The sequence below is a fragment of the Lampetra planeri genome, chromosome 11 (genome assembly GCF_965212315.1).
Source record: "Lampetra planeri chromosome 11, kcLamPlan1.2.h2, whole genome shotgun sequence".
In the NCBI taxonomy this organism is placed as follows: domain Eukaryota; kingdom Metazoa; phylum Chordata; class Hyperoartia; order Petromyzontiformes; family Petromyzontidae; genus Lampetra; species Lampetra planeri.
In genome coordinates, this window is record NC_136117.1 from 11,323,392 (window position 1) to 11,350,966 (window position 27,575).

Consider the following 27,575-nt stretch of genomic DNA (forward strand, 5'->3'; position numbering starts at 1 on the left):
TATAGCCCTGTGAGCCATTCGGCTCTTGAATCGGGTGCAACCGCAACAAACAAAAAACCATGAACAAGAAAACATCTTAAAGTGACTATGTCATTGGCATTTGTCACAATCCTGCCATGTCATGCAGGTAAATGGAGTAAAAGCACATATAACCATGACTCCTTTTTTGTCTCGACATAAACATTGAGATTTTAGTCACATCGGTCTATTGGCTTTCAAGATTAACATTAACCGGCAGCATTTATTCAAGCAAGCAAACTCTCAAACCCGGTTCCGAAGATCTTCTGGGTCTCATCAGCAGAGTCAGGCTTTCTAAACAAATGGCTGCTCGCTTACTGGATGCCATCGGCAAGAGCACTCAATCTGAACTATGGGAATCTGTAACAAAATAAAATAAGTGATATTTAAAAAAGACTTTTTGTTAAAACACGCTTTAATGAAATGTACCGTACGAGTAATGGCAGAACTCCACGACATGGTGATTTACAGCCAACGTCAGTTGAGCGTCGACAATTAGACCCAAGCCGAAACATAACATAGAAAAAAGATTGTTTAAAAATATTTGTTTTATTTTTAACGATAGAATATAGTATTGTCATCGGTATGACATACGTATACCAAGTTTGCAGTCGATACGACATTGGAAAGTGGGTTAAAATTGCGTTACAAGATTTGAGGATACGACAACAACAGACAGAGTGAGTTAATAAAAAGCGTGTAAAATAATGTTTAAAAATATGTTTATTTTTTATTTTTAATGATAGAATATAGTATTGTCATCAGTATGACATACGTATACCAAGTTTTCAGTCGATACCACATTGGGAAGTGGGTAAAAATTGAGTTACAAGCTTTGAGGATACGACAACAGACAGAGTGAGTTAAATAAAAGCGTGTAATAATAATAATAAACAAAAACTACGATATTGCATACAAACTCATGCTGCCGTGTTGTGGAGCATTGTGGGTGACGTTGAGTATATTTCCCAGGATGGATGGGGGGGGGGTGGTAGGGGGGAGGGGGTCTATGTTTCTGCACAGCCCCTGCGATTCCTCGGGATTGCATTTTCATTCACGTGAGGTCAGGGGACCGGCTCCGGGCAGAGGGCCCAGCGACTCCCCATTGAGGCCGGGAACCGGTGAGCCGGGCCCCAGGGGCCTCGCGGTGTCTTGGTGCCGGGCGCGAGCCTGAGCCAGCGGCTCCAGGAGCAGGGGCACGGCCGCGATGAGGTAGCACGTGCCCGCCAGGAAGAAGGACGAGTCGTACGTGTGCGTGATGTCGTACAGCCAGCCTGCACGACGGCGGGGAGAGGGCAGAGTCACGAGAGGGCCACGGACGGATTTGGGTATCTTGGCTCCTGGAACAGCTGGAGCAGAGATGACCCCTGCCCCCTTCTCCCGCCCCACTTACCCAAAGACAAAGACCCCCCCTTCCCCCGTATAGCCCAAACAGACTGTTGGGACAAGTGCTTTTAGCGAACACCTATGAAGGCCGGCACGGCAGACGATGGGGTGGGTGGCCAGCATCACGCCCGGCTGCCTTTTTCTCCCCAGTGGCGATATTTATACATGGCACCAGTTACTAATTTGAGGCTGAGTCGAACTAGGGGAGGCCCAGGACTGGGACCGATTCAGATAATCGTCACCGGTGTTGGCCGTGAGAATCGAACTCGGGTTCGTAGCGCAGTGCGCTCATCGCTGTCCTACCGTGGCACGTCCAGGCACACGGTGGTGAGTGGTGGATTTAGCCATAAACGAAGTGAGGCAATAGCTCAGAGCCCCCAAGCAATTCTATTGGCGTAGAATTCATGACAAAATAGGCCGCGTAAAATATCAGCTCAAGTCCATAAACACCAGAAACTGAATGACGTGTAATAAAAAAAAAGTCTCATCTTTATGTTCCATAATAGAAGTTTTTTAGGTTAGATCGCGTCAATATATAAATGTGTCGTTAAACCCGCCACCGTCCGACAGCCAATTAGTAAGATTTGCCACTTAAACAGAACGTGCCAATTCGTTACTAGTTCAGCACAACGTTGTGTTGGAGAGCAAATCCACAACATTTAGAATCTGAGTACGACGTTTCTCCAGTAATTACAACTAGCATCATCAGGCGACAGCCAGATTTGGTTGCGAAAGCCCAAGTGTTAAACTGACGAACATCCCTATGTTGTTTGCATCTCTCTTCTCTCATCTCACTACATCTCTGTGTTTGTCTACATTTCTTTTATCTCACTACATCATTGCCTCTTGTTACTCTCCCTTCTGTCACCTCACGGGGATTGTATACGTTGAAAGGGGGTTCCGCCAAAAATATTTCCTGCTCAGTAGCCCCCCCAGGTGGGCTAGCATCACTATTGCAGACGCGCGCACACAAAGTCCCAAACGGTTGCTAACCGGTACACACTGCAGGACTCTTGTTTTTATTAAAATTATAATATGATCAGATATCACTACTTTCCTTTTAAAACAAATCTAAATATATTCTTTAAAATCATGTGTATATATTAAAATATGTATATATATACTCTTTGGTTCTTTTGGTAAAGTCACGTAGAAATAAATTAAATTAAATAATAATAGAATACGACGTTTAGATTGCAACACAAGCAAACATCATCAGGTACACATGAATGAGAAAACTAACATAGTAAACCTGGAAATACAATGCAACACAACACAGAGAGTCGGCAAACACAACAGTCAACACCCCACCTGGTTGATTACGTTCTTACAAAGATTGCTAAATGTGAGAGAGAGACAAAACATAGACACGGAGACACACAGACAGACACACAAGCAGAGAGAGACTCACACAGAAACAGAGACACACATATATATAATTCTAATATATTACAAAATATCTAAAATATATTTTAAATATTTTAGTTTTTACATGGGAGATCTTGTGTAAGTTTTGGGCCCTGGAAAAATGTTCCATTTGCTCCTCCGCATACATTGGGCCCGGTCTCCGGGCACAGCCGTTAATTCTGTAGCCCAATTCGTCCTCAAGGCGTATCATGTTTGAAGGTTCACACTGTACGTCGGCTCGTGTTTTGGGTTCGGGCGAATGGTTTTTCAGTGGGCGTGCGAAGACAGCGCACAGCGGTGCCTTGCGAGACGCGATGTTTGTGGCTTCAGCCACAACAAAGTTTGCCGGTTTGAGGACCAAAAAAATAAAAACCCGTAAACTGCGCGCCGAAGTAATACGAGATCATCGGCAGCGCCACTGTCTAAGGTCAAACAAACCCCGAGAGGACGACCACTCATCGCTACACCTCCACGGTGGAGATGGAGAGTGATGACATCGGCTCAAGTGCAGGAACGAGAGTGGATTGTGGCATTGCGGGCGCAACGTGTAGTGGCGACCGCGTGGGGAGGCTGTCATCCAGCGGTGGATTGACAACGGCTGATGATGGTGATGACCATAGGGACGAGAGGTGGCTGGACACGGGAAGTTGCGGAGAGTAAAGCAGACGTCTCCGTGTTCCCCGCGCAGAAGGCTTGATGGCTCCGAGTTGATCAGCAACGTTTCTCTGTTCGTGTCGAGGTTGGTGGGTGAGCCAAGGAGATGGCTTCAGGAGTAGTCCGGTGAATATCTGAAATGCTGGCAGTAAATGATCGCAGAGAGCAGTGGCCTACTGCATTTGCCAAGGGTGGTGAAAATCAATTGTTGTAGTAATAGCCGTCCGTGCGTTTTACCCAGGACAATTTCACCAAGTCTCAAGCCTCTTTGGCGGTAGGGCCCTGCCGTGATTATGTTTTGCTAAATTCCGTCAATGGGTATTTGACGTGAAAGTAAAACCGTCGTGCAGAACTCGGAGAAACCCCACCTCGTATATGAGGGGCTAATACTGAAATCCCTGCACAGATGGATTCACAAATCCATTGTCGAGTATTCAACTCTCGCACTCGTTGGCGTTCGCGGTCAGGACTTCCGAGACAACTGAAATCTACAACTCTTGACTAAAAACGAATCTGTTTAAAAATGGCTTTTGCTCTTTAGTTATTTTCAAACGTACTGGTCACCTCTGCTTTCCTCGGCCGATGTTTAACGATTTCCGCCTTTCCATCCGTAGCGCCCTGAGAACGATTGTTTAAGAGCGCTTTATAAATCATGATTATTTTTTATACCGTTGCCACTTTTCAGCCCGAGCCTACAACGCCCATTATTCCCAGGCAGTCTCCCATCCAGTACGAACCAGACTCGAGCGCGCATAGCTTCTGAGATCCGACAAATTTTGGGCACATTCACGGCGATTCGGTCTTTGGCAAACGTCTGTAAGACGTGAATGTCAAAACAGATGTGGGCCAAACGGGCCAAGGTGATACGCCTGCTGCACAGGTGACGTCGCATCAGCGGTGTCGTGTGACATCGCTTACGCACTAAAAAAAAACAAAGACAAAGATCCCCCGTATAGCCTTAACAGAACGTTGGGGCAAGTGCTGTTCGTGAGGAGCACCTATGAAGGCCGGCACGGTGCACGAGGAGGGTGGCTGGCCAGCACAGCGCCCAACCGCCTTTGTGACGTCGCATCAGCGGTGCCATGTGACGTCACTCACTCACGGACACACGGGGCCAGTGACGTGGCTATCGAGTGTGCAGGCGGGGAAACTGCACCGGGGCCCACAAGCTGGAAGGGTCCCGGCGCCGGGGGCTTACAGAGAGTAGGGGGAGAAATTTAACAGGGGGGAGGGGGGGAGGGGGTAAATTTAATCCGTTGCACCGAGAGCCCATGCCGAAACGCCGCCCGACATGCCACTGCTTTGCGGCATTGCCTGTCCCATTGCAACTTTTAAGCTCAAGATCTCCGATCGTTGTTTTACCCGGCTGCAGGCCATGGAGTTGACGCTGACAGCCACGAAGTTCATCTCGGTTATTCACGGTGGGCGATGACCGCTACTTTATTTCGGGTGGAACAGGCATCTCCTCTGACGCTCGAACAGACTCATCAAGCAGTGAACCGGCGTGGCTGGGGAAATAAGAGCCGTCAATCACGCGTTCGTTCACCTCTACGACAGTGCTGCTGCTGTTGCATAACACTGACAATCAATCAATGTGCAGAGGCTGCGCGTGGCGTTTGACTCTGCGTTCCCTCTAATCTTGGATACTTTCGTCTTCAGGAGCCTTATGATATGTGTGTCGTAAGTTTTACCTTCACTCTGCTGTCGCTGTCATCGAATGAAGGGGCAATTTTGTTCTTGTCAAGAGCAGTTCATCCGTCGTATCGGAGCATGCCTGCCGACCAGCTCACGAAATAAAATAAATATTCTCAACTATAGCGCTCAGCATTTGCTACACTGTGCGCATTACAATGTACACGCATTGTAATATATTGCTAAGAATCCATAAGACTTCAATCCGAATGTGTTGCTCTGTAAGAGCAGACTTTGGTGGTTCCGTGTTAACTATGCAAACGATTAGAGATCTGGCAGAAGGAAGGAAGCGTCGGCGAGGTGACATCAACGGCACTGGTTGTGATGACCTCTTGACCTTGTACATGTAGGGCAGTGTTCTTCATCGCAAGGCCCTCGGGCCCCTGGTGGCCACCTCGTGGCCTTTGGTGCGGCCCCTGATGTGCCGCCCGCGACAATAGACATCACGTGGCAACACTCCACACCATCATCGTGCTGCCATCAAACCCCCAATGGTTGTCAAATGTGTGGCGGCCCCTCACACTGATGATGTCTTATCGGCGAAAGTGGCCCCCTCTGAAAATTAGTGAGCGACACTGACGTAGAGTATTTAGAAAATTTCATCATGCACTGTGGCTATCTTCTTCTATCGTATGGGCATCGCAACAGGATCCGTAAAACTTTGGACATGTGTGAAAAAGAGCTTCATAGCTCATCGGATTTCTCCAGTATTAATAAATATTCTGATACCTGAACCGATCCTGTAGCCTCCCCCTTCACACCAATCGGCACTGACCAGCATGATGAAGTATGGTCACACAAAACCCATGACTGACAAAAATGGAGGGTGCCATCATCTTATCCGATGGCGCATTGCTTCGCAACCGGTGTATCGCAGCGAAGTCCCAGATGTGCCGTGGTATTCTCGAAATTATAGGAAAAGAAAGAGGGTTACTGCATGTGTGTATGTTGAACTAATTTTGCACCGTACGTAACCAACCGTGCTAATCGGAGGTGCGGCGGGGAAGATAACAAACTAAATACCAAAAACATTGATAAAGAAATGAGTTTTCAATCTAGATAATTTAAAAGTGCACAGCTCCAGGGGGGCTTCCTAATATCGAAAGGAAGAGCGTTCCAGACGGCCGCAGAATGTCACCTGAAAGTGCCGCGATGCGGTGACCGTCACCGTTCGCAAGCGAGAGCAGACGAACTCTCCTCCGTGCCGTTCAGTGGCCGATCCGAGCGCCGCGCCCAGGCTCCCATTGGTCGTGGCGCGGCACGACAGACGGCCGTCAGCCCCCACCCCCAGCCCACGTGTGCGGTAGGCGAGGCATTGAGAATTCTCTTTCAGTCGCAACGCATTCCCCCACCCACCCAGCTGGGCCCACAGTGACGTTTTGTATTCTTAGGTTTTTTCCGGTAAAGTCACGTAGGTAAAACATTAAAATTAATAAAAGTAAAATAAAATAAAAATCACGACGTTTCGGAGGCAACACAAGCTTCCGTCTTCAGGTGGAACCGTCACAGCCCGACAGCTGTATCAAGTAAATGAGAAATTACAGGAGATACCACTCCGTATATATAATGGTTGAGGGGGGGGGGAAGGGCCAGGAATGGCCCACTTTTTATTATTATGGTAAGGTGCGGCTTGAGACTATGAATAGACCTACGTGACTTTACTAAGAATATGAATCCTTGCAGTCACGAAAGCTTCAAATCTAGTGAGGTTTTGGTTCGGCGTGTGCCGCGAAGAGCGAGCGAGCTCAGAAGCAGTGGGTGTCGTGGGATGAACATATGTTGAGAAGCACCGCAGTTGTGGACTGACAAAAGGGTTCTAGATTCATCATTCATAGATTTTATAAACTCCGATCAGCACAGTTGGCTACCGACCGTGCGAAATAAAAGAAAGCTCTCTCTGGTGTGGACGAATCAGTTTTAAACACGGTGCATATGTAATTATCAGCATTTTTTTGTTTGCATGTTCACCACCAGTACGTGTGGTTAATGCAGACAAGATTAATTGAAACAGGATTCTGTTTGGTGCTTTAACATCTTACCGCCTGTTTTATTGCCAGAAGGGGTAAAATTGTTGTATTGCGAAATAAGTTCAACATACAAAAGGAGAATATAAAACACTTAGTGGTTTCACCCAGCGGTCTTTTGCCACGATTACAATTTTTTCCCCCCTTTGTTTATTGCGTCGGCCCAGATCCCTCTAGCGAGGGTGGCTGCGATGCTCGGTCGGTACCTGCAGTGGGGGGCCCCATGAGGCAGCCAAAGCCCACGAAGAACATCGAGAGGCCGAAGGCGCTGCGAACCCTCTGCACGCCCAGCAGGTCCACCTGGCGGAGGAGACACGGACGCACCCTCGATCACCGTCATCATCATCATCATCGTCAATCATTCTTTAACCGCCGGCGGGATTGAGGCATCCCCAAACCTGTTTGCTCATTGTGCTGGGATTCCAGTGATCAGTTTGTTTGTTCCAATAAGGGTATTGCTCTTCTTGCTCGTGACCTGCCACATATGCAGTGATCTAGAAGCATGCCTTTAGATTATTTAGATGATTCTGCGGGTTTAACGGCACATTAGCGGGTTTCACGACACATTTATATATTTACGCGATCTAACCCAAAAGACCTGTATTATGGATGATTTTGCTGCTATAAATTTCCACGTGAAAATCCACTTCGTTGTGCTATCATTTGTGGCCAGGTCTCAGCTGAAAAAGAAGCCAATAGCTCAGTGGGCTTCACCTGGTAAGATAAGAAATAGTTTAGTTTTATTAGCATATTTTTTAAAGCGATTTGTTTCCATGTCCTGTACTTTGCACTCATATCGTGTGTTTGTGCTGTTTGTTGTTACAATCACAGCAAGCGTTGCCACTCGTGGCCGCTTTCGAGAAGCAAATGACACTTTGGAAAACGGTAACGATGCTGATCGCACTTGAGAACGGACATACATTGGTTTGAATAAGCCGAGTTAGTTCTCTTAAAGTACTCGTTGGAGTTGCCCGCTCGTTTGAGGTCGCTTAAAAACGAGGAGAGTCATTTCTTAACACGGTTGTTCCATCCATACCTGTCAACCCCTTATCATTGCCCTACCTTATTACCTACCCATTCAGACCTTATTGGTCACCCCGTGCCCTTATAAATCTCAACGTTCATCCTACCAAGTCCCATCACAAGGGAGAAACACAAAGAAATAAACAAAAACATGTGTTGCCCGTATTGAAACGGCTATACGCCGTACGGACCTGCAAACTCAATTTCCCAGTACAAGAACACGGTCTAAACCGCGAAGGCTTGACACGGTACGTGGCCTGCACTCCGTTGTTCTATCGTCTCCCTGGGACGCCACCGCTTGTTTCCACTAGGGGGGCGCGAATATTCACCAAAAGCGGCAGCGGCACTTTCTAGCAAGCACTGCGTAACGCAGGCTTGGTTGGAACAAGCCCCATCGTTCGCCCTGCGCTCACGGCCAAGTCGCACGCAATGCGGTCGCATCGCACGCGCACTCGTCAACGTATGGACAGCACATGCGAGTCCACGCGAACACACAGAGCACATGCAAACACATCACACACACACACAAAGATCCCCCGAATAGCATTAACAAACTGTTGGGGCAAGTGCTGTTAGCGAGTAGCACCTATGAAGGCCGGCACGGCACACGACGGGGTGGGTGGCCAACACCACGCACGGCCGCCTTTGTCTCCCCGGTGGCGATGTTTACACACCGCACCAGATACTCATTTGAGGTCGAGTCGACCTAGGGGAGGCCCAAGGACCGGTTCAAATAATCGTCACACTGGTGTTGGCCGTGAGCGGAAATGGAACCCGGGTCGCCGGGTTCGTAGCGCAGCGCGCTAACCGCTGCACCACCGCTCCCCACGTGACAAGTAACAACACACGCGTACGCCATCACCATCATCTCTTCTGCCTTCCTTCGGCTGGCTGCCCTTCCAGGACCCCTGGCGTCCGTGTCATGTGGGCGACTGGGAGAGAGGGGCACGGCCGTGCTCGGGGGGGGGGGGTCATCGTGGCCGCGGGCTTCTTCGTGTCTGTGCTCGCGCAGAGTGAATCGAACGGAAGCTCGCGGGCAAACACACAACCAGCGGGACCCGACTGGGCAATGAACCCATGGTGACCCACTCGACGGAGCCAGCATCTGGAAGCAATGTTCTTCCCCCGCGAGCAGGGCTACTCGTTCCCACATTAGATGTTGATATTTCGTCCTGTATTCAACAATTGCTTTTTTTTTTTACAAGGGAAAAATCTATTCGTTTAAGTGAAGATAACTTTGGTTCAGCAGGAGTAATATAAGCGTTGTCATTAACCATGTTCTTATCCACTGCTGGATAAAGGCCACCCCAAAACCGTCGACGGCGCTTCGCGGTGGAAAGATGTTCATTACCTCGCCTGGTATGCAGGAGGTCGTGGGTTCGATCCTCACCCTGATGCCTGTATATTTGAAGTTTGCATGTTCTCCACCGTGGTCACGTGTGTATTTTTGTTCTCCGGGTTCGATGATTTTTCCCTCCACATTTAGAATCACCACGCGTTTAGAGTATTTGGCTGCTATAAGTTTCCCCACGTGATAAGCCACTTCGTTGAGCTATCAAGGGTGGCCAGGCCGCTTCTGAAAAAGAGCTACATAGCTTAGTGGGCCTTACCTGGTAACATTAAAATAGTTTACATTTAGAAAAAATTAAAGCTCCTTGCACGCCAGTTGGATCTCATTGCTCTGTGTGTCCTTTATTGATGCAATCTCGGGCCCGTTTCTCTCCTTCGGCTGCCACTCCACCACTGGCCATCAACCATTCAAGCTTAGTGTCCAGCTCAAATCCAATTCCTTTAAGTCAAAATGACGTCTCCAGCTCGTGTTTGTTATCTGATCCGTGTGCTCCCTCTTTCCGTCTCAGCATAATTACAAAAATGGGTATTTTTTTTTTGCTAGCTTTTATTTTTGTTGTTGTTCGAGAATGTTTGTTTCTTTTGCTCGGTCAGTGTCCATGCTTCAGACGCATGTGTCGCGTCAAGTAATATACAGTACAGTACACTGGATAATTGTCCCTCGCTAGGCACATTCTATTCTCGCTTATGATGGCAAATGTCATCAGCAGGGATTCATCTTCTTGGTTCTTTCGGTAAAGTCACGTAGAAGGGAAATAATAAAATAATAAAAATAAAACATAATAAAATGCAATTCTCACGACGTTTCGGCCACAACGCAAGCAGCCATCCTCAGGTGAAGAACAGGTCTGTCGGAAAGACAACGTTTCGGCCGAAACTTCGTGAGAATTGTATTTTATTATGTTTTATTTTTATTATTTTATTATTTCCCTTCTACGTGACTTTACCGAAAGAACCAAGAAGATGAACCCCTCTCCTTGCGTATAACTTCACTGGCTGCCGATTAAATTCCACGCAGAATTCAATGTCCTCCTCCTCCTCACATTCAATGGCCTGAATGATCTCAACCCCCCCCCGCCCCATATATCGGGGATTGGCTGCGCCCGCGACGTTTCAACAAGAGCCTCCTCTTTAAGGTCGGTGAAGTCTGTGGGCGATTTCTGGGCACTTCGCTTCTGTGCCCCCCCCCACCCCCCATGATTGTGGAACTCTCTGCGCCGAAGGCTGTCACGGAAGGCGTGCTTCAGCTGGGTTCTACTAAACAGCAACAACAAAAAGAATGTCTCCTTCAGAAGGGTTTCTTGAGTCAATTTCACGGACAGAGCGAAACGGAAGAAGGCCGCAGTCGCCAACGTCTCTGCGATCGGACATGGCACATCGTGAGACAGGGATACACATTCTCTCTCATGGTGACAGTCGCTATGCGTAACACAATTCACGTTCAATTCATTTAATAAGGAAAAATCAACGAGGAGAATAGGCATCCCTCACAGGCTGACCATACTACGCTGCATTCAAGTAATTACTCCGCTGGTGTATATCGTGCATGGCAATCATCGCTCCCTACTGCGAACATTTGGCGTGACCCACTGAGTCATGAGACTCGGGTAATAATGATAAACAATACCACGCGTTCTAGATTTGAAGCTTTCGTGACTGCAAGGATTCATATTCTTAGGGTTTTTCGGTAAAGTCACGTAGGTAAAAAATTAAAATTAAAATTAATAAAATAAAAATAAAATAAAAATCACGACGTTTCGGAGGCAACACAAGCTTCCGTCTTCAGGTGGAACCGTCACAGCTGGCTTGCTGTATCAAGTAAATGAGAAATTCTCATTTACGTGCTGTGACGGTTCCACCTGAAGACGGAAGCTTGTGTTGCCTCCGAAACGTCGTGATTTTTATTTTATTTTGTATTTTATTTTACTTTTATTAATTTTATTTTTTTACCTACGTGACTTTACCGAAAAAACCTAAGAATATGAATACCACGCGTGTGAACCCTCCACAACCACTTGGGGAATGTGACACTGGGCAACGTACGCCACCTGCTGAAAGGTCACTGAGTTGTCTGTCTCTCGTTTGATTGTCAGTGACGCTTGTAACAAATACAAATCGTCATTGTGAAAATGATCACGACACATTGTCCAGTGACTCGCAACTCTCCGCGCCAATTGGGTCATTGGAACATGTCACCACTTCCGATAACGGGGGTTTATCACTCCTGGAGGAAATCAGAGTACCAACAGAGATAAAAGGCCACTTCCTGGTCTCTTCGCAGACCAAAACTAAACTATAAAAAAAAACATTACCAAGTAAGACCCACTAAGCTATATAGCTATTTTTTTCAGAAGCAGCCTAGATTTCACAAATGATAGCTCAAGGAAGTGGCTTATCACGTGGAAATTTATGGCACCCAAATACTCTAAGCGCACGTTGATTCTAAATGTGGAGGGGGGGGGGGGGGCAGGAGGACCCGGATAAATATTCACACCACCACAGGGAGAGGGACACGCAAACTCCAAATGCACAGCAGGCGTCAGGGTCGGCATCAAACCCACGACCTCCTGCACACCAGGCGAGACAGTTAACATCTCCTAGCCACCGTGGCGCCCCAATGCTTATGCCTGCAACACCTGGACGACAAGCCCTGCAGGGTACCCATACAGGTACTAACCAGGCTCTGTCAATGTGGGATCGATTTGAAAAGCTTTATAACGCTGGGTTTATTATTACTAAGAAACCAGAGTATCCATAGTAAACTCACCATGCTAAACTATGGTGTTGACACTCAGCACTTTTGGGCCTCAGTGTTGTATCTTCAAAGTGGTGCTCACAATTGCCAATTGGCCCACAGCGTTCACAAACTCCGAGAAGGCGATTTTAAGAAATGCACAGGGGCAGCTGATAAACATGTCAGCCGCCGTGTCTTGTTGGTGCTCCCTTATCGCTTTCCCTCCCGTAATTCCGCCACATCTGCTAAGAATCGTGTCATGGGCCGTGTCGATATCACACAATCTAGCCCGGTGGCCCATTGCACCGTGTTTAATCGCCTGTCCGCTATTGCGCTATTAAATCTCTCTCGTGCTCGGCAAGGTTATTTCTGTACACGTTCTGCACACTGATTGACTACACGAGAAAAAATGTGTGCGTCCGGCACCTGTTACATGTTGTTTGTAGTCGTGTGAGAGATATCGATTTTTTTTTATATACACATTACTGCTATTAAGTATGCACCTGTACGGTCATTTTTTTCAATTCCACCAATCGACGAGGGCCTCTTCGATCCGCGCGGATCGCGCGGGTAGATTTGACCCCATGTATACATATAATAATGTCTGTAGATCGACGCGTACCCGCACCTTCCATTAGCACGGTTGGCTACGTACGGCGACAAAGAAGTGCAACACACACACGTACCCTGCGTAGGTTTCCAGAGTGCAGCCACGATTGAGTGATTAGTGTGGCAATTGGCAGCATTTCCTTCGCTAGTAAATCCCGTGCGATGAATGGTGCTTGTGTGCGAGGTTAGGGAATGGAGTGCATTTTAACAAGGCTGCTCAAGGAATGTATTTAATCAGCTTGGCAAAATAACAAGCATGCGCATGTTGCGTTTCATCTTTACAAAGAGTGAGATTATGTAATTGATAAAGCGCCCGATTGTGCGAGAGTTGCATCACTAGCACTTGCTCGCCTCTCAAGATGTTTGTATTTGATAGTCAATAGAGGAATTTAAGAATAGGAGTGTTTTTTAAATAATGTTTTAATGATTAAAGCAATTCCATGTGTGTTTAACTAGTTCAGTGCTGTAGCATGAGTAGAGTTATGTTATCTAATATTATTTTCAAAGGAGGACCTTGAAAATGTCAGTTCTGATATTCATGAAATTACTCTTTGCACTATTTTTTTTAAAAAGGGGCTGTGCTGGATTATTCAATAACAATTTTCTTGGTTTTTAGGCCATAAGTTGAAGCAAGGCTCAAATGGAACTTTCAAATACTTTCTTTTACGGGTCAAGACATGAACGCACACCTCAGCAACTGCTGTCACTGCAAGAGATCTCTGCAGTGACAGACTTGACTGAACGCACTAAAATTGGAAACACAAGATTTTTGCGAAGTTAAAAAATATATTTTTTTTCGTCACCTTTCTCGCGATAGCAGTGGTGGCGAGTGTCTGTGTTTCCGGCGGCTTTGGGGACGAGGGTTTGTGGACAACGCAATGGCTGTGAAACTCCCTTCCCGTGGGCATATAGGAGCTGCTATGCCCTGGCTCGCCAGGAGAAGGTGGTACAGAAAATTTCGACTTCAACTCATGCATCTGCACAGGATAGAACACCCACCGCGGGTATTCCCCAGTCGCACTGGTTTTCTCCGAAATAAAAAAACTCATTTACTAGTTGAAAACATGTCACTTCTGAAAAAGAGCTGTATAGTTTGGTGGGCCTTACCTGTAAAAAATATCGAATTCAATATCTTACCCACCTGGTCATGAAATGGTTTAAGATACGAAGCTTGATAATACTGCTAAAATTATTGTTAACAAATGCAGACTGATTAATCAAAAATATCAACCGTGAATTTTATTCAGAGGAAGATCTATTTTTAAAGCTTTAATTAATGACAACTATAATTTAGCTTGGTGTATTTCTAGCCTCTTTGTCAAACCACTGCCGGTTGAGGGCCTCCCCATGCCATGCAGGTCGTAGGAGTTATTTAACTATACTTCACCACACTAGTCAACGCGGGTTTCTGAAGTTGGAGAGCATAGCTGTGGGTGCATGGAAGTGCAAGAATGTATATTTCTGCATTTCTCTTCTGCTGCCCACCACAGAGCCCCGACAGCCCAACAACAAGAACCCTAAATTTCGATTTAAAGCTTTCGTGACTGCAGGGATTCATCTTCTTGGTTCTTTCGGTAAAGTCACGTAGAAGGGAAATAATAAAATAATAAAAATCAAACATAATATAATATTATTTATTATGTTTTATTTTTATTATTTTATTATAATATAATTTATCATGTTTCATTTTTATTATTTTATTACATCCCTTCTACGTGACTTATTATTTCCCTTCTACGTGACTTTGCCGAAAGAGCCAAGAAGAAAAAAACAAGAACCCTGCGCGCGCCTCGTGGCCGCTCATCCAAGCCCTATCCAGGGTCAACCCTGCTCAGGTTCTAAAATCTGAATGTGATCGGGGCACATCTCATGGTGATTCAGTCTCAAGGCCGACGACGTCAGTTACCAGCACAGGCAGGAGGAGGGCCATGTAGCCCCCGCAGAAGATAGCAAACGCGATGGCGTAGGCCATCAGGCTCGTGAAGGTGGTGGCTAAGGGGGAGAGCAGCGTTGTGATGCCGCACAGCAACAGGTAGACCGTCAGGTAGCGAATCTTGGGCACGTAATTGCGATCGGCCACCCACCCAGATGCCAACTGCGTCAACGTCTCGGTGATTCCTGAATGCAAATGAACACAGGGAGGGGCAGCCATGATCATCGCACCCGAGATCACCGTGAGCATTGTTGTCGAGATGACACAGTATTGAAGGGTTACCTTGAGATACAGTGGCTGGATGCCGTGTCTCACGTGTAAGGGGCGTTTCTCTGGGTATCCCTTAAAATTGAAACAAAAAAAATAACCCGTAAAAACAAAGTTTTTCACTATAAATCCTTTATATGCGTGTTCAATGGGCCACAACCCAGCCCACATTGGTCTTTGAAACGGGCGGCTAGAGTCCTCTCGTCCTCTGGCTTGAGATGGCTGCCACCTATGGGTCAGATGATTGCCTGCCACCATTAAGCAATTGGTAATTAAATATAACTTTTTTTTTCCTAAAAAGTCTAAAATTTTGGAAAACATTTTTCACGAAAATAAATTGTCACGCACAACGAGTCTGTGTGCAAAATGTCAGCTCGATTGGATCACGGGAAGTGGGTTAAAAAACGACCGAAAGATTTGCACGGTCGTAAGCGCGCAAGCAAGCAAGCAAGTGAACTTAATATAAAGGATTTAAAAATATGGGTTATTTTTGTTGAAATTACCCCACCCCCCCCCCCCAAAGCTCATAAATTGTTGTTGGCTGAGTTATTATCCGCGTCTCCACGCTGCACAGCAACATCGTTCACCATGCAGTCCCAGTTTAGTAATGCGCTTTACAATAACTACCGCAGCTGTGGATTGTGCGCTGCCCCATGGTGTTATGACTCGAGATGGTTCAGCGGTGTCTTTTTGATCCTCAATATTGCTTTATATATGTTGTATGATCTAAAAATCAATATTAACAACGCTACAAACGTAACACGAAGGCTTTCGCGACCCACAATTATGTCTGATAGCTTGTTTGTTGGACCAGAACGTGGCGAGTAAAATGCCAACGTGTGTTGTACACCCTCCTCCACGCGATTTGTACCAGCACTGTATCGGGTTGTTCAATCACGTTCGGATTGCTCTATGAGGTGTAAATTGCCTACAATAGGGCCTTCATGGTCTTCATGTGAAAACTACTAAAAAGAGTGTGGCTATAACAGGGCACCCCACACCTGGATTGGCAATCCGACCAGCTCAAATGATGTTTTTTTCTTATTGATATTCCCAAAACTCTTTTATTTTATCTCAATCGAAAACATTTTGAGTACTGTGAGAAGCGTTGCATTTTGCCTTGCTTGTTCTAAAATAACCTTCATGCAACGATGCCATGCAGAAAGCAGTTGTGGAATTAAATACATTTGTGTCCGATGTTTTTTTTTTATCATACAGGGTGCTTAAAAAAAGTTTTAACACTTATATGGGACTATCGTTTTTTAATGGAAAAGGAACAGATAATACACTGTAACATGATAACAAATGTATGCTAATAGCTTTTCAAAGAGTCTCCACTTGTTCGCCATCATTGTCAGCGCGTGCCTGGAATCTTCTCCAGGTGGTCTCCAGAGCCCGGAGGCACATTTCTCGTGGTGTTGTTGCAAATTCTCAGAAGTGTAAAAAAAACATTTGAAGCACCCTGTACAGTAATGTCCTGTTTTTAAAACTGTACTGATGGCCAAGTCTGTAGTAAACTACAGTACAAACAGCACTTTTGCACTGCATTTAAACGTTTTATTCAGTTGAATTCCCAGCCACGGCTAACGTCGGTAGTGAAAAAATATCCGAACCAGTCCCCCATAATGCAACAGCCTGCCCTGATGCACGTGATAAACTAAAGTCAATCTTAATTTGGAGCTTTCGTGACTGCAGGAATTACTCTTCGGTTCTTTCGGTAAAGTCACGTATAAAGATAAAATAATAAATTAAATACGAGCATACGACGTTTCGATTGCAACACAAGCAATCATCATCAGGTATAAATGAAATAGAAACACAAATCTAGTATTCATTTATACTTGATGACGATTGCTTGTGTTGCAATCGAAACGTCGTATGCTAGTATTTAATTACGTATTTTATCTTTATACGTGACTTTACCGAAAAAACCAAAGAGTAAACTAAAGTTAAACAATTGCCCTTTGTTGACAATGGCTTGAGGAGGCCTTCAATCCAGCACCGGGTCGACAAAGGGCTGTCAACCATTACGATTAAAATTCATTTTCACAAATCTTGGTGGATGTCAAAAGTGCATTCCCTCAGTTGGCAGGCACTCGCATTCTTGATATCTTTCACTCTCGGAGAGCGATACAGTACGCAATCGATATCGGTGCGGAACGCCACAGGGGAGTACAACTCAATTCATTCTGTAAGCACACACGATTTTAGTCCTAGAGGGTGTTCTAAATTTGGCCAAATAACATCTGTCCACATTGGGTTTCAATACCACGCGACGGCTAAATACGCGATGGGAAAAGTACCGGCAGCTGTAATGTATTCCCAAAAGGGTCGCTACGTCTCGTATTAAAAAAAACACAGTTGGACAGAGTGCCAAATTATATTTAAAGTGCACGCTTTTATTTTTGGAGTATAGCGTGGTGCCGCGTGTGGTTGCAGTGTGTACACTCTCGTTCAGCGCTGCAGCCGGTTTTGGCGCAGACGGCGTAAACTCATCGTGACGGGAATTAAATAGGGCACATCTTTTGTCAATCTTTCGCACCAACTGACACGACTGGACGAGTGATTCGAACCTGCAGTATCCCGTCAACTCTGTGGCCAGGGCTTGTTGCCTAATGGACGCCCTGCCAACATCCTGAACTGCAAACGTGTCCATGACTGTCGGTGAATTTCATAGTGGGGTTCAACAACACTCCTATGTTCTATATCGTGTTCTCATGAGCTGGGCAAGCCAGGCTGCTAAAATTGATTTGTGTTAATAAAAACAAAATAGGGATGTGTTCCAAGCTTTTGGGATTCACCTGAAAAATCCCAAAATTGGGCTTGGATATGAAATTAAAAATAGTCCGGAAAAAAAGTTTGCTTCAGATGTTTCCAAAAATATAATGTCGAAGGGGAGTTCCGTCACTTCCACAACGCAACTGTCGTGGTATCCTCACCAAAAGTACCATCACGTGACGTAAATTTTGCTCAAATTATTAAAATGTATATTTTTGTACATAAAACGTGTTGTTTTACGGTGAAACTTTACGTAAAAATAATAATAATTAAATATTTGACATTTTTAATTCAGTGGACAAAGAATAAAAGTTGTAAAAGATGTACTTCAAAATGGAAAAAAAAATGAAATAAAATCCTAAATTGGCTAAAAAAATCCGATGTCCAAAAAATTACATCAGAGACTCCTGCCGCACACAAAGTGTATCACTGCCCCTTAATGCAGATGCTGAGTTGAGATAATCGGCATGTTCAAATAAAATTATTTAACTTCAGTAATACACCGATTAACCTCGTCATCTGTAGTTAAATAAGAGTGGACATTATATTTACAAAAAAAATGCGTCTAGCGTGTCAATGCCGTTTTGCGTCAAATCCCTATCATTGTTGTTGTTTGCTCAGATACATGAGGCAGACAATACATTTTGCCTACAGCCTAATCTGAGGCTCTCGGCAGAGTTACCCGTTCTCGGCTCACCTGCCATGGAGATGATAAGTGATGCCTTCATTGGATCGATGCCCAGCGTCTGTGCCCGCGCTGCCAAGTGGAAGTATGGAATGAAGTATGCCAGCTGGCTGAACACCACAGACCACGTGTACACGTGGAACAGCGGCTCCCTGAGCAGCGAGATGTCCAGGAGTTTTTCCTCCGACTTCGGCTCTTGCCCACCGCAAGGCGGGCAGGAGGTCGCCCCCCTCTCGTCAACAACCTCCACGTGCACGCGCTGGCACTTGCGCCTCGCGCTCACGTGCTGCGGGTCGTTGTTGGAGTTTTCCGTGCGGCGCCTTTCGCTTTCCACCTCCGCTCCATGGGAGTCGCCCTTTCCTCCTCCGTTCGGAAGATCCGCGTTCTCTCCGGTCCCCGGAGGTCCGCCCGCGATCGCGGCCGTGTCGACGCCTGTCCTCCTCCCGCTGCTGGCATCGCCGCCTTCGTCAATGTGTGCGGCGTTGAGCGCGGGGGCAGCATCCCACATATTCTGCTCCTGCTCTGCCGCTTGGAGTCGTTCCCCATGCGCCGGGCACACAATGGCGATGTCGCCCGCTTGGTCTTCGTTCCCCGGTCCGTGGGCCGACTTTTTGATTTGTGCCGAACCGAGGTCGTCCAGCAGGTGGATCGGTCGGAGCAACATTCCAGACGGAATCAAGTTCAGCATGAGGGCGCCGAGGATTAGCAGGGCTCCTGGCGGTGGCAGAGGACGCGTGCGCACGTGGCGTGGAGAAGAGAGCAGCACATCAACAGACGGCAGTGTAGCAAAAAAACACATTGCTGACACGCATTTCTATGCTGACTTCATCAATCCCGCACTGACCAGCAGGGTGAAGGATGTTCAAACAGCCACCACGACCCACGCAGCGAAAGAGCGGCCCTCGTCCAGCAGCTGGTTGAGAAATGGGCTGGACAGGCATGTGCGCGCACACGTGTGCAACTTGTGCAACATGCTGCATTGTTTTCACGCGGAATATAATTGTTCCCAGACACGTTCATTTAATGTCGCTCATTGTCAAGGTTGAGAAAGTAGATTTTAATATTCTCTGATTCATCGAGTGTATTTTTAAACACAGTGTCATTTTAGGGAAGTGCGTTTCCAATAAATGTCCATTTTAATTTAGCCTGAAGAAATTGTGTAATTAATAAATTATGGTATATTAAAGGATGCATTCTCTGAAAGTATTGGGTTTGTAAAATCTGCCATCATCTATCTCGGGCAATGTCCTGATGACATTTATAAAACACGAATGACATTTATACAAATGCCATTCGTGTTTTTCCTGCAGTTTCCGGCATTTGGGAAAATCAATCGGAGATTAGTAAACAATTCTGTCTATTCACTCTGTGGAATGTAAATCTGCATGATGAATTAAAACTACTCCTACGCATGACTCGGATATATCATCTACACAAAATGAATACATCTCCATTATGGTGATGCTGGCACTGTGCTCGTACTTGCATCGGTTGCAGCCTCGCAATTTAAACCCTGAGTTATATAAAAAAAAAAATCCCTCCGCAACCTTGAAACAAGGTAACATCAATAGTACACTCGAATTAATAATGAACGACATTCTGTTTTTATTGAAGCAATTAATGGCTAGGTTAGATTCACTGGGACAGTGCTCATCTCGTGTTTACAGCCCTGAGCGACTGGTTTAAATTCCCCGTTCCTATGACAGGGCTGAGTTCACCCACGGTGGCTAGGAGATGTCGTCTGCCTCGCCTGTTATTCAGGAAATCGGGGGTTCTATACCGATCCTGACGCCTGTACGTTTGGAGTTTGCATATTCTCCCCGTGGTCGTGTGGATTTTTCTTTTGGTCCTCCGGGTTTTCCCTCCACATTTAGAAACGCGCATTGAGATTATTTAGATTGTTTTGCTGCTATAAATGTCCAAATGATGGGTCACTTTGTTGAGCTATCATTCGTGGCCAGGTCGCTTCTGAAAAATAAGTTAATACCTCAGTGGGCTTTGCCTGGTAGGATGAGGATGGTTTAGTTTTATTTGCATGTGTTTGGGTGATTTGTTTACCTTCATTGTACTTTGCACTAACATCACGTTTTTGTACTGTTTGTTGTTGTAACGTTCTTACCCGCCGCCACTGGGACAGCTGTGAAAAAGAGCTTCATAGCTCATCGGATTCCTCCGGCATAAATATTGATGATTCCGATTCCTAAATGCTTCGTGAGACCGGGCCACAGCGGTTACCGAAAAACCACCGAGACGTTTGGGAAGAACATTGCGGGGCCACTCAGTCGCGGTATAATCACAACATTGACAGAATCGATTTTTTCGGGGTGGGGACGGACGGGGGTTTGTTTCGAAAATAATAAAATCCCCACCTCGCCAGCCGTACTTGTCCAGCAACATCTGCGTGAAGGGCGCAAGAGCAAAGGTAAGGCCCATGCCGGAACGCGAGATGGCGTAGGCTGTGGAGAGGCGCGTCTTGAAGTAGCGTGCGGTCATGATGCTCGCCGACTGGTAGATGAGGGCAAAGCCCAGACCTGGGTGGCGACAGGAGCCCCGTTTGGGGAAAATTCCACGTGACCATGGCGGGGGCCTGGGAAGGGTGGTGGGCGGCGAGTCACTTCGCCCACGGGTTTCTGTGCATCCACCGATATGCAACACTTTCTGGACGCCACTGCGGTCGAACAACCCATTGGATAACCACTGCCGACTTCTCGCAGAGTGTTTTTTTTATTTTAGCAACCTCGCGAGATGATGAGTTTAAGTAGACCCGGGGCTAGCGTTGGAAATCGCACGTTTTTTTTTTTGCAATTCGTAAGCTCTTTGGGGGGTGTCAGAACAGTCCCACTTTCACTTCTTTAAACATATCACGTTTAAAGTGATTACTATCATCACTGTCAGAGAGCTCAGGCACTAGTATTTTTCCCGATGATGCCGGATGTAATTACCAGCGAAACGTCGAACTCAACACACCCGTGGGCAGAAGTAGAAACTAATCTGAGTTTTGTTTACGTGACAAATCGCTTACTAATTGGCTGTGTCGGGTGGTGGAGGGTTACGACACATTTATACTTAGGTGGTGTCGCTCAAAAAGTGTTATTATGAATAATATCGGTCGCGAAAGCCTACTACGTGTTAAACTGCCCCAGGATGTCCAAGACAGCGGTGGCTCTTTGACATTAGAACGCTGGGTCATGCGCGGAGCGGAGGTGGCATGCATGAGGGCAGCGATACCCTCCGTGGCTTCCCAGGAACTATTTCGAAGGAACATTGTGTGGCGTGGGAGGCACGCGATGCTCCGTAAAAAAATAAATGTTCCAGTTATTTTTGTCTGAAATTGAGAGCGGACGACGGCAGAAGACCAACCGGGGTCTTTATCCTGGGAGTGTTTTTATTAAATTACAGGCTGGCTGGAGTCACTGCTGCCCGCATCTCTTTGTGTGTTCCCTAATTATTGATTATCAACTGCCCACGTTCCTACCCCATGCCGTCCCTCTTGCCGTCAATTTGGCTTCGGCGTACTGTATTGAACTGGCTGCCAACTTGTAGTGTACGCTGTATCTTAATTTCAGCGGTTGCGCATTCAACTGCATTGCTATTTTTAAGGACACATAACCCTCCCCGCTCCTCCCTATGGATATGCGTGTGCTAATAATACATTCTTCTTAGTACAAAGCAACTGAACCAGAAGCTTGTGGCCTTTTGAGTGCAGGTGCGTGGAGAGAATGCTCGGGGACTTTCATGGAAGGACAGGTTTAGGTAACGTGGAGGTTCGGAGATAAACATCGCAACTAAGTGGTGTGGTTGTGATCGAGACCGATGGTGGATACAATCGGTGGGACACGTGGACTGAGGTGGTGGTGGCAAGGTTACCGAGACAGGCATTGGAATGGCAACCAAGAGGTGTGCGGCCAATGGGAAGACCCAAAGCCACATTGTGGTGACGGTGAGACCGTGAGAACAGGCCTCGAAGGTCGTGGTGTCAACTTTGCAACGATTACGCCTCTCCGGCAGATGGAAGGGAACGATGTAAAGGTGTCGTGGCATCAACGGCATTGGCCACAATGGCCTATTGACCACGACATGATCATATGCGACTGCGGATACTTTAGAGCAGTGGTTCTTAACTTTCACTGCAGTCTCAATCGATACATTAATGTTTTTTTTTTAGAAATACAAATATTTGATGAAACAAAGTAGTTGTACTTAAGTGCACGTGCCTAATTTGTGTCGTCGATTATTTCCCTTTATAAAACAATCTGGCCGTGTCTCGCTACCGCCAAAAGGGGCATCTCGCACCCCCAAGAGGTGCGTGCACCCCAGGTTAAGAAACGCTGCCTTTGACCGCTCGGTACCTTCTTCCTGTCCGACAACAGATGCCGCCGCACCGCCAGAGACCGACCTCCAAGCCATCCCACTCCGCGCTCGTTTTTTTGGCGAACCGCTGCCGGCAGGGGCGAAAGGGTTCCCAGGGCATTGGCTACGGTCACTTACCTACTAGCACGCCCAGGGTAATGTACAGGAAGGGCACACTCTGCGCGAGCACAGACACGAAGAAGCCCGCGGCCACGATGACCCCCCCGAGCACGGCCGTGCCCCTCTCTCCCAGTCGCCCACATGACACGGACGCCAGGGGTCCTGGAAGGGCAGCCAGCCGAAGGAAGGCAGAAGGGATCATGGTTATCGCGTGCGCACGCGCGTGCGCGTTGTCACTTGTTACGTGTGGAGCGGTGGTGTCGCGGTTAGCGCTGCGCTGCGCTACGACCCCAGCGTCGGGTTCGATTTCCGTTCACGGCCAACACCCAGTGACCATTATCTGAACCGGTCCTGGGCCTCCCCTTAGGTCGACTCAGCCTCAAATGAGTACCCGGTGCGATGTTTAAACATCGCCACTGGGGAGACAAAGGCGGCCGGGCGTGGTGTTGGCCACCCACCCCCTCGTGTGCCGTGCCGGCCTTCATAGGTGCTCGCTATGAAGGCCGGCACGGAACACGCTAACAGCACTTGCCCCAACAGTCTGCCAAGGCTATACGGGGGATCTTTGTCTTTGTTACTTGGCACGTGGCTTCAAAATAAAAATGAATGTGTGTGCGAGCGAGCGTGCAGTTGCCAGCGCGATGGACCCAACAAACCCTGCAACCCTGGTTCTATATTTAGCGACGAATAAATGAACCGGTGCTGGGCCTCCCCTAGGTCGACTCAGCCTTAAATGAGTACTGCACCTCGTGTAGTGTATAGAAATCGGCACTGGGGAGAAACCGGCGGTCGGACGTGGTTGCTGGCCATCCACCTCCTCGTGCGCCGTGCCGGCATTCATAGGTGCTGCTCGCTAACAGCACTTGACCCAGCAGTCTATTAGAGGCTACGCGGGGGGGCTTTGTCCTCGTTTTTGTTGCTCTGTCCGAGGGCATGCACATTTAAAGCAAGATGCATTCCGGAAAAAAATGTTCTCTTGTGGTGTTCAGTGAAATGTATCTTCCCCGGGGTGATGAAGAGCACGTGATTGGTGGACCCCATTACCCCCTAAAAAAATACCAACGTTATCTGCCGCTTGCCACTGGGGCAGTTTCGCGACCACTTTTGGGATCGCTCCTCTCATACGTAGAAAGTAACAGTTAATGAGTCGATTTAATTTTCGATTTAAAGCTTTCGTGACTGTAGGGATTCATCTTCTTGGTAAAGTCACGTAGAATGTAAATAATAAAATAATAAAAATAAAACATAATAAAATAATTCTCACGACGTTTCGGCCACAACGCAAGCAGCCGTCCTCAGGTGGAGAGCAGGTCTGTCGAGTAGACAGACTCTGTCCATTCTACGTCACTTTACCAAAAGAACCAAGAAAATGAGTCGATTTAAATTACGTCGAAATGCACAAATTTCCTTTTTAAAACTTTTTGCTGAGTTGCCCGGTAAGTGGAATCATTTGTAAGCAATCGTGAGGAGCCGCGTGTGATTTACGCCCGTCAGGTAGCGGAACGTGAGCGATTAAAGCGCCGTCTGTCACGGTGCCCGGCAATTCGCCTCGGCGTGGCGAATTGCCTCGATCGTCGTCGCAAGCCACAAAAGCCCCCGTGCATAAATATATTAACGATGCAAATGTACAACAAAAATTGCGTCTTTAAATTTACTGTAAAATACGATTTTCAATATCAAACGGCATTATTATATTACCATTCAAAGTGAACGATTTACGCATTAAAGGGCTTTTTTTTACATTTAAATATGGAGGGAGTGAACAAAAAAAATGCAACCGAGCCACATTTTCGCGTAGCTACAGTGCAATGAAAGTGAATTTTACAGCTTCGCTCCTGGCTGGATGAGCCTCCTTGATTGAGCAGCGACTCCAAAGAAGAAGCGAAGCTTCAACTCCGCGGTGCAACGCGAGTCTTGACGGAGGGAGAGACTGTGAGGAGTGAGAGCCGCAGCGCGCGGCGTCTGTGAAGGCGCCCGGCTAAGAGGCCCTCTTTTGTGCGTCGCTCAGCCGCGCTCACCGGCCATGAGGCGTAGGCTGGACATGATGGATCCAATCCAACTGATTCGCTCGGCGTTCTCCGAAAACTCCTCTTGGAATGCCACGAAGAAGAAGCCGAATGATTTCAGCATCCCCATCACCAAGACGTTCACCTGTCACGGGCAGATATTGCTTTCAATGACGGAGGTATTTCGACATTATTTCGCCGTATATCCAGCCTCCCTCAAACTTTGCCAGTCACGGCTTCCAGAGTTCTGTGGGTTTTACCCAGAAGTGGCCCCACCAAACCACGTGAGTGGTAATGCCACCAATGTGCCCTGCTGTTGTCAAATCTTTAGCTGTAAGTCATTCAACATGTCGGCCCTGAAGAAAAGCCATTTCCAGAAACGTCAGCCCGTTATAGAATACTGAGATTATAATACTTATCCTGATGATAATAATAATAATTTACGGCCCATTGTGAACCCACTGCTGGATGAAGGTTTCCTGCACATGCCACGTCAGAATTGGGAGTTGTTCGAGCAATAGTTCACCACACGGCCCAGTGCAGATTGGTGAAGGTCATGTGCTCAAGGTGGGGTCAAATATCGCTCACCGATGATGTTCGCTGTGGCCTGAAATCCAACACAAGTTGCCCGATTCATGGTGCAGCGAACCGGGCCGTTGCACCGCTGCACCAACCCTTGTTGTTGATCGCATCTTAATATATTGTACACCACTGTGTAAAAAAAAAACGAATAGGGCATTTATGCCTGTGAAATGAATGGGATCCTAAATAATTGTTAAAAGCCAGTGCGCAGCCAAAATTTCACATTTTTGTTAAAACAAATTACTTGCAAGTAATATAAATAAATTAAAATGCACACGTATAATAACTGCTCCTGCATAATTAAAGATAGCCGATTTTTTTTTCTTACTTGTAAAACGGTTAATGAACACCATCGCCGGCTCTCACGCGGTGCTATCTCCCCCCCACCCTCTCTCATCTAAGACGCGTTTAACGACGAATCCGTTCACCAACACCTTGCAGCAGCCTCAAGTAACAATAATAACAACTAAGCCGCCGCGGTGCGAGCGTGGAGGCGAAGTCTTCTGGCTCATCATAACGGGAGGATTTCATTTAACCAGCCACCGGCAGCAACAACAGCGACAGCAGCCGAAGCAGCAGCAGCAACAGCAGCCGCCGCAGACCGCCGCCAAGGGAGCGGTTGTCGTCAAAGTCCGGCGAGATTCACCGACGCGAATTTTTCTTGCACTCGCCGCGCACTTTCAACAAACAGCCCCACAAAATATATTTTTTTGGGGGGGGGGTCAGGGCGCGAGAAAAAAACGCCATTATAGATCATTTTTCTTCTTGGTTCTTTCGGTAAAGTCACGCAGAAGGGAAGTAATAAAATAATAAAAATAAAACATAATAAAATAATTCTCACGACGTTTCGGCCACAACGCAAGCAGCCGTCCTCAGGTGAAAACCAGGTCTGTCGAGGCGACAGCGTGACTTTACCGAAAGAACCAAGAAGATGAATCCCTGCAGTCACGAAAGCTTTAAATCGAAATAGATAATTTTGTTTATTATTATTAATTTCTCTGAACCCGTGCAAGGGTAACACACACACAAAATCAATTAGAAAGCGGCAGCTACAAGGAAACAACTTGGGGGGGGTTGGGGGGAGGGGGGGGGGGCATCGTTTACCATGAAGAAGTGGAACACGATGATCCATCCCCACCCTCCGTCTGGCGCGTCGACGTAACACCTGAGCTTCGGTGCTCTGCTCTTCCTTGACATGGCGAACACCCCCCCCCCACCCCCCTTAACTGCTGGTTAGCCTAATTACAGCCAGGCGCTGGGTTGCTGCTCGGGCTCCGACCGCCGGGGCAATGCGCATGTCCCTGCGCCGTCCGCCGCTGCGAGGAACGTGTTCCACAAGTCCGTCGACGAGCAGGAGGAGAACGCGATTGGGCTCTGCGAGTCGTTCCACCATGAAGGAGAACGTCCCAAGTGGCGGACCCTGTGTCCTCGTCGTCGTTGTTGTGTTCTTCTCTCCGGCAGCGAGTGTCAAACTGCCACGCACGTCCCCTCCATCCGCCGGTGATGTTTTTTTTTGTTTCGGAAACTTAAGCCGGCACGCACAAGCGGATGCAGACATCTGCCGTCGCGTCTTGCGCAACGCAGCGTACGTGCCCCATTCTGGCACCGGACCTCGCTCCCAAACTGACACAAAAAAATATGCCGGACCGCTCCAAGATACTGGCAGCGCTTTGGCGTTGGCTGGAAATAGCGACGCGATGAACTCGATTGGAAACGTGACGCCGTGTTTCAGTTTCAGCCGAGAATTTCACGAGCGTAATCGTTGTGTACTTTGTGTTTGTTCCTTGAAACATGCCATTCTGTTCCGCGCGGCGAGTTTAAAATGAACTCGCACCACCCGATCGCTGTGGCGAGCGGCGAGTGCCTAAGAAGGGCTTTGCGTCGTACAAAGGGCCGCTTGTTTTAAGTGTGCCAAAGGCTATGGAGAGCAACACTCGGCAGCGCGTTGCCCATAACG

General features: G+C 47.2%; 1 protein-coding gene across 1 annotated transcript; it reads right to left on the reverse strand.

Annotated features, from left to right (window-relative positions):
- Positions 1-547: 547 nt before the first annotated feature.
- LOC144721313 (monocarboxylate transporter 5-like) lies at positions 548-27,480 on the reverse strand. Its single transcript, XM_078598842.1, has 8 exons — positions 26,723-27,480; positions 25,049-25,181; positions 23,049-23,192; positions 20,930-21,091; positions 18,573-19,274; positions 14,804-15,015; positions 7,388-7,481; positions 548-1,292 (listed from the first exon to the last, which is right to left on the reverse strand). Exons 1-8 carry the CDS (start codon positions 26,813-26,815, stop codon positions 1,069-1,071), a joined length of 1,764 nt encoding a protein of 587 aa, XP_078454968.1. The 5' UTR covers positions 26,816-27,480; the 3' UTR covers positions 548-1,068.
- Positions 27,481-27,575: the final 95 nt, after the last annotated feature.